General features: G+C 57.1%; 1 protein-coding gene across 1 annotated transcript in view; it reads right to left on the bottom strand.

The window, feature by feature from the left end:
* Window positions 1-1,420: 1,420 nt before the first annotated feature.
* LOC130348980 (autism susceptibility gene 2 protein-like) overlaps window positions 1,421-8,127 on the bottom strand; it is a gene marked incomplete at its 3' end in the record, with an annotated part of 32,321 nt that continues 25,614 nt past the window's right edge. The window contains 4 exon segments of the mRNA XM_056554791.1: window positions 1,421-1,649; window positions 1,736-1,967; window positions 3,930-3,978; window positions 5,952-5,981. Coding sequence (XP_056410766.1) covers window positions 1,508-1,649; window positions 1,736-1,967; window positions 3,930-3,978; window positions 5,952-5,981 — 453 coding nt within the window.

Raw genomic sequence — 8,127 nt, 5'->3', positions numbered from 1 at the left:
CCCCCCAATAACACCCCCCCACATTACACAACTGTCTGCCCCCCAATAACACCCCCCCACCCATTACACAACTGTCTGCCCCCCAATAACACCCCCCCATTACACAACTGTCTGCCCCCCCAATAACACCCCCCCACATTACACAACTGTCTGCCCCCCCCAATAACACCCCCCCCACATTACACAACTGTCTGCCCCCCCAATAACACCCCCCCCACATTACACAACTGTCTGCCCCCCAATAACACCCCCCCCACATTAACACAACTGTCTGCCCCCCAATAACACCCCCCCACATTACACAACTGTCTGCCCCCCCAATAACCCCCCCCACATTACACAACTGTCTGCCCCCCAATAACACCCCCCCACATTACACAACTGTCTGCCCCCCCAATAACCCCGCCCCCACATTACACAACTGTCTGCCCCCCCAATAACCCCCCCACATTACACAACTGTCTGCCCCCCCCAATAACACCCCCCCGCCCCACATTACACAACTGTCTGCCCCCCAATAACACCCCCCCACATTACACAACTGTCTGCCCCCCAATAAGCACCCCCCCCACATTACACAACTGTCTGCCCCCCCAATAACACCCCCCCACATTACACAACTGTCTGCCCCCCCAATAACACCCCCCCACATTACACAACTGTCTGCCCCCCAATAACACCCCCCCACATCCCCCTACTGCCCCCCAAACTCCCCCCACATTACACAACTGTCTGCCCCCCCAATAACACCCCCCCCACATTACACAACTGTCTGCCCCCAATAACACCCCCCATTACACACTGTCTGCCCCCCAATAACACCCCCCCACATTACACAACTGTCTGCCCCCCAATTAACACCCCCCCACATTACACAACTGTCTGCCCCCCCAATAACACCCCCCCACATTACACAACTGTCTGCCCCCCCCAATAACACCCCCCCACATTACACAACTGTCTGCCCCCCAATAACACCCCCCACATTACACAACTGTCTGCCCCCAATAACACCCCCCCCCACATTACACAACTGTCTGCCCCCCAATAACACCCCCCCACATTACACAACTGTCTGCCCCCCAATAACACCCCCATCACATTACACAACTGTCTGCCCCCCAATAACACCCCATCACATTACAACAACTGTCTGCCCCCCAATAACACCCCCCCACATTACACAACTGTCTGCCCCCCAATAACACCCCCCCACATTACACAAATGTTTGCCCCCCCCCAATAACCCCCCCCACATTACACAACTGTTTGCCCCCCCCAATAACACCCCCCCCACTTTACACAACTGTCTGAGCCCCTCCCCCATTACACAACTGTGCCCCCTATTAACAAGACTCCCCCCCACCCCACTACTTAACCCAATAACGTGGCCCCCCCGAGCTCAGGACCATGTACTCACCAGATAGGACGGCCGGGGGAGGATGGCCGGAGGGGACTTGCAGCAGTGGGGGTGGGGGAGGGAGGGCCTGAGTGGGGGCAAATAGATTCATGTGATGATGAGGAGGACGCAGGACGGAGGGCAGGGCGGTGGGGGCCCGTGTGGACGGACCAGAGATATAGAGGGGGTCGTCGGCCTCTGGGCTGGAGCAGGAGGTGGAGCAGACAGCGGCTTCGGGACTGAACTCCGGCTGGAAGTAAGAGAACAACATCCGGTCAGACCAGGGGCCACACGAGTACCAGGGGGGCGCCCCCAGAGAGTCATGGTGGGCCTTACCTACTAGCCCCATGCCCCACGGTGGGAGGCGGTGGTGTCAGCTGGACGGGCACAGGCTCCACTTTGGGGGAGGCTCTAGGAGGATCCTGTGATGGAGCCACAGGAGGAGCAGGCGGTGGGGGAGGGGTAGGCTCCATCTCAGGCTCCTGACTCTTCTCACAGCTTCTACCCAAACCAGACATTGGGGCAAGAACGGTCAACTTCACCCGACCTCCGGAGAGGGGCGGAGACACTGCAGGGGGGCAAGAAGACATGACCAATGTTGGGCCCACAACACCGACTAAAGTAAGTGCCCCCACCTCGTGTACCCATCCATATCCAGGAAGACCAGACCAATGGTGGGCACACAACACTGACTAAAGTAAGTGCCCCCACCTCGTGTACCCATCCATATCCAGGAAGACCAGACCAATGGTGGGCCCACAACACTGACTAACGCAAGTGCCCCCACCCCCATGTACCCATCCATATCCAGGAAGACCAGACCAATGGTGGGCACACAACACTGACTAAAGTAAGTGCCCCCACCTCGTGTACCCATCCATATCCAGGAAGACCAGACCAATGGTGGGCACACAACACTGACTAAAGTAAGTGCCCCCACCCCGTGTACCCATCCATATCCAGGAAGACCAGACCAATGGTGGGCCACAACACTGACTAACGCAAGTGCCCCCACCCCGTGTACCCCATCCATATCCAGGAAGACCAGACCAATGGTGTGCACACAACACTGACTAAAGTAAGTGCCCCCCACCCCGTGTACCCATCCATATCCAGGAAGACAAGACTAATGGTGGGCCCACAACACTGACTAAAGTAAGTGCCCCCCACTGGAAAAACCAGCGCTCGGGAGGCAGTATATAACATAATAACAATCAATTCAAATTATGGTAGGTTGTCACTGAAATGGACTTACTTCACTAGGGGAGATGTGTAGGTACAGTAACCTTTCACATCATCCCCTGTCCATTTCAGTGACAACCTACCATAATTTGAATTGATTGTTATTATGTTATATACTGCCTCCGAGCGCTGGTTTTTCCATTTGTTCTTTTCTCATACACGGACCCACGGCACTGTGATTCCGGCTCACCCTGTCGCCCTCCCTAAGGGATGTCTACATGACGGAGATTGTTTCAGTATATAAGTGACAAGAGGACTCCAGGTGTTAGTGGGGGATCACTGTCCTGTGACCTCCCACATACACCGGGTGAGTACAAACCTCTCTTACTTTCAATCGCTTTTGGGATTTGAGCGCCGCCTCTTTTTTGTTTTATATACTATATTTTCTATATCCAGGAAGACAAGACCAATGGTGGGCCCCACAACACTGACTAAAGTGAGTGCCCCCTCCCCATATACCCATCCATATCCAGGAAGACCAGACCAATGGTGGGCACACAACACTGACTAACGTAAGTGCCCCCTCCCCATGTACCCATCCATATCCAGGAAGACAAGACCAATGGTGGGCCCACAACACTGACTAAAGTAAGTGCCCCCACCCCGTGTACCCATATATCCAGGAAGACAAGACCAATGGTGGGCCCACAACACTGACTAAAGTAAGTGCCCCCACCCCGTGTACCCCATATATCCAGGAAGACCAGACCAATGGTGGGCACACAACACTGACTAAAGTAAGTGCCCCCACCCCGTGTACCCATATATCCAGGAAGACAAGACCAATGGTGGGCACACAACACTGACTAAAGTAAGTGCCCCCACCCCGTGTTGTACCCATATATCCAGGAAGACAAGACCAATGGTGGGCACACAACACTGACTAAAGTAAGTGCCCCCACCCCGTGTACCCATATATCCAGGAAGACCAGACCAATGGTGGGACCCACAACACTGACTAAAGTAAGTGCCCCCACCCCCGTGTACCCATATATCCAGGAAGACAAGACCAATGGTGGGCACACAACACTGACTAAAGTAAGTGCCCCCACCCCGTGTACCCATATATCCAGGAAGACCAGACCAATGGTGGGCCCACAACACTGACTAAAGTAAGTGCCCCCATCCCGTGTGCCCATCAACCCCTTCAATCTTTATCCAGGGGTCTTAATACAGCGCTGCCACCTCGTCTTCTCTCTATTTAAAAATCTGCCTACAAAATAAGCATCAGGGGCGGGGTCAGAGGCGGGGTCACTGGTAAAAGAAACAAACCCTCCCGGACCCTCACCTGTGCTTGTGGAGATTGTGAAGGACACGGCCAGATCATCACCGGGAACCTGCAGGAGAAGGAGACAACCATACATAATAAGGAGGACAGTCCCCCCACCCACGTAGAGGAGGAGGAGGAGGACAGCCCTCACCCACGTAGAGGAGGAGGAGGACAGTCCCCCCACCCACGTAGAGGAGGAGGAGGAGGAGGACAGTCCCCCACCCACGTAGAGGAGAAGGACAGCTCCCACCCACATAGAGAAGAAGGAGGAGGACAGTCCCCCCACCCACGTAGGAGGAGGACAGCCCCCACCCACGTAGAGGAAGAGGAGGAGGACAGCCCCCACTCACGTAGAGGAAGAGGACAGCCCCCACCCACGTAGAGGAAGAGGAGGAGGACAGCCCCCACCCACGTAGAGGAAAAGGAGGAGGACAGCCCCCACCCACGTAGAGGGAAGAGGAGGAGGAGGACAGCCCCCACCCACGTAGAGGAAGAGGAGGACAGCCCCCACCCACGTAGAGGAAGAGGAGGAGGACAGCCCCCACCCGTAGAGGAAGAGGAGGGGGGACAGCCCCCACCCACGTAGAGGAAGAGGAGGGGGAGGACAGCCCCCACCCCACGTAGAGGAAGAGGAGGGGGAGGACAGCCCCCACCCACGTAGAGGAGGAGGACAGCCCCCACCCACGTAGAGGAGGAGGACAGCCCCCACCCACGTAGAGGAGGAGGACAGCCCCACCCACGTAGAGGAAGAGGAGGAGGACAGCCCCCCACCCACGTAGAGGAAGAGGAGGGGGACAGCCCCCACCCACGTAGAGGAAGAGGAGGGGGACAGCCCCCACCCACGTAGAGGAGGAGGAGGACAGCCCCCACCCACGTAGAGAGGAGGAGGACAGCCCCCACCCACGTAGAGGAGGAGGAGAACAGCCCCCACCCACGTAGAGGAGGAGGAGGACAGCCCCCACCCCCGTAGAGGAGGAGGACAGCCCCCACCCAGGTGGAGGAGGAGAACAGCCCCCACCCACGTAGAGGAGGAGGAGGAGAACAGCCCCCACCACCGTAGCGGAGGAGGAGGAGGAGGAGAACAGCCCCCACCACCGTAGCGGAGGAGGACAGCCCTCACCCACGTAGAGGAGGAGGAGGACAGCCCCCACCCACGTAGAGGAGGAGGAGGACAGCCCCCAGCGACGTGGAGGAGGAGGACAGCCCCCAGCCACGTAGTAGAGGAGGAGGACAGCGCCCACCCACATAGGAGGACGACGAGGAGGAGGACAGCCCCCACCCACGTAGTAGAGGAGGGAGGACAGCCCCCACCCACGTAGTTAGAGGAGGAGGAGGATGACAGCCCCCACCCACGTAGAGGAGGAGGATGACAGCCCCCACCCACGTAGAGGAGGAGGATGACAGCCCCCACCCACGTAGAGGAGGAGGAGGAGGATGACAGCCCCCACCCACGTAGAGGAGGAGGAGGATGACAGCCCCCACCCACGTAGAGGAGGAGGAGGATGACAGCCCCCACCCACGTAGAGGAGGAGGAGGATGACAGCCCCCACTAGTGAGGAGGAGGAGGTGGAGGACAGACCCAACTAGTGAGGAGGATGAGGACAGCCCCCACCCAGGAAGAAGAGGAGGATAGAACCCCACCCAGGAAGAAGAAGAGGAGGAGGACAGACCTAACGGAGGAGGAGGAGGACAGACCCCACTAGCGAGGAGGAGGAGGACAGCCCCCACCCAGGAAGAAGAGTAGGAGGACAGACCCCCACCCAGGAAGAAGGGGAGGAGGACAGACCCCACCAGTGAGGAGGTGGAGGACAGCCCCCACTAGTGAGGAGGAGGACCCGCCCCCAGACAGAAAGAAGAAGAGGTGAGGAGGAGGAGGAGGAGGACAGACCCCACTAGTGAGGAGGAGGAGGACAGACCCCACTAGTGAGGAGGAGGAGGAGGAGGACAGACCCCACTAGTGAGGAGGAGGGAGGACAGACCCCACTAGTGAGGAGGAGGAGGAGGAGGACAGACCCCACCCATAAGAGGTCACATTCCTACCTGCTCCTCGGAGCTACTCTCCGCATCACACTGAAAAACAAAGAATGAGAAGAGTTTAAAGCTGAACAACACTGTACAGTGACAAGAGCATCCCCCACCTCAGAGACCTCACCAGACATCCCAGAGAAAAGAGCATCCCCCCCTACAGAGACCTCACCAGACATCCCCAGAGAAAAGAGGCATCCCCCCCTACAGAGACCTCACCAGACATCCCAGAGAAAAGAGCATCCCCCCCTACAGAGACCTCACCAGACATCCAGAGAAAAGAGCATCCCCCCCTACAGAGGACCTCACCAGACATCACAGAGAACAGAGAAGAGCGCCCCCCCTACAGAGACCTCACCAAACATCCCAGAGAAAAGAGCATCCCCCCCTACAGAGACCTCATCAGACATCCCAGAGAAAAGAGCATCCCCCCCTACAGAGACCTCACCAGACATCCCAGAGAAAAGAGCATCCCCCCCTACAGAGACCTCACCAGACATCCCAGAGAAAAGAGCATCCCCCCTACAGAGACCTCACCAGACATCACAGAGAAAAGAGCATCCCCCCTCAGAGACCTCACCAGACATCCCAGAGAAAAGAGCATCCCCCCTACAGAGACCTCACCAGACATCCCAGAGAAAAGAGCATTCCCCCCTACATAGGCCTCACCAGACATCCCAGAGAAAAGAGCATCCCCCCCTCAGAGACCTCACCAGACATCCCAGAGAAAAGAGCATCCCTCCTACAGAGACCTCACCAGACATCCCAGAGAAAAGAGCATCCCCCCCTACAGAGACCTCACCAGACATCCCAGAGAAAAGAGCATACCCCCCTACAGAGACCTCACCAGACATCCCAGAGAAAAGAGCATCCCCCCCTACAGAGACCTCACCAGACATTCCAGAGAAAAGAGCATCCCCCCCTACAGAGACCTCACCAGACATCACAGAGAAGAGCGGCCCCCCTACAGAGACCTCACCAAACATCCGTGAGAAAAGAGCATCCCCCCCTACAGAGACCTCACCAGACATCCCAGAGAAAAGAGCATCCCCCCCTACAGAGACCTCACCAGACATCACAGAGAAGAGCATCCCCCCCTACAGAGACCTCACCAGACATCCCAGAGAAAAGAGCATCCCCCCCTACAGAGACCTCACCAGACATCCCAGAGAAAAGAGCATCCCCCCTACAGAGACCTCACCAGACATCCCAGAGAAAAGAGCATCCCCCCCTACATAGACCTCACCAGACATCCCAGAGAAAAGAGCATCCCCCCCTCAGAGACCTCACCAGACATCCCAGAGAAAAGAGCATCCCCCCTACAAAGACCTCACCAGACATCCCAGAGAAAAGAGCATCCCCCCCTACAGAGACCTCACCAGACATCCCAGAGAAAAGAGCATCCCCCCTACAGAGACCTCACCAGACATCCCAGAGAAAAGAGCATCCCCCCTACAGAGACCTCACCAGACATCGCAGAGAAAAGAGCATCCCCCCCACAGAGACCTCACAAAGAGCATCCCCCCCTACAGAGACCTCACTAGACATCACAGAGAAGAGCATCCCCCCTACAGAGACCTCACAAAGAGCATCCCCCCTACAGAGACCTCACCAGACATCCCAGAGAAAAGAGCATCCCCCACAGAGACCTCACAAAGAGCATCCCCCCCTACAGAGACCTCACCAGACATCACAGAGAAAAGCATCCCCCCCTACAGAGACCTCACCAGACACCAGAGAAGAGCGCCCCCCCCTACAGAGACCTCACCAGACACCAGAGAAGAGCGCCCCCCCTACAGAGACCTCGCCAGACATCACAGAGAAAAGCATCCCCCCTACAGAGACCTCACCAGACATCACAGAGAAGAGCATCCCCCCTATAGAGACCTCACCAGAAACCACAGAGAAGAGCACCCCCCCCTACAGAGACCTCACCAGACATCCCAGAGAAAAAAGCATCCCCCCCTACAGAGACCTCACCAGACATCACAGAGAAAAGCATCCCCCCCCCCTACAGAGACCTCACCAGACATCACAGAGAAAAAAGCATCCCCCCCCCCTACAGAGACCTCACCAGACATCACAGAGAAAAGCATCCCCCCCTACAGAGACCTCACCAGACATCACAGAGAAGAGCGCCCCCCCTACAGAGACCTCACCAGACACCACAGAGAAGAGCATCCCCCCTAGA

Source organism: Hyla sarda, unplaced genomic scaffold, assembly GCF_029499605.1.
Source record: "Hyla sarda isolate aHylSar1 unplaced genomic scaffold, aHylSar1.hap1 scaffold_898, whole genome shotgun sequence".
Classification (NCBI taxonomy): Eukaryota; Metazoa; Chordata; class Amphibia; order Anura; family Hylidae; genus Hyla; species Hyla sarda.
This window is presented reverse-complemented; position numbering and strand designations above follow the sequence as displayed.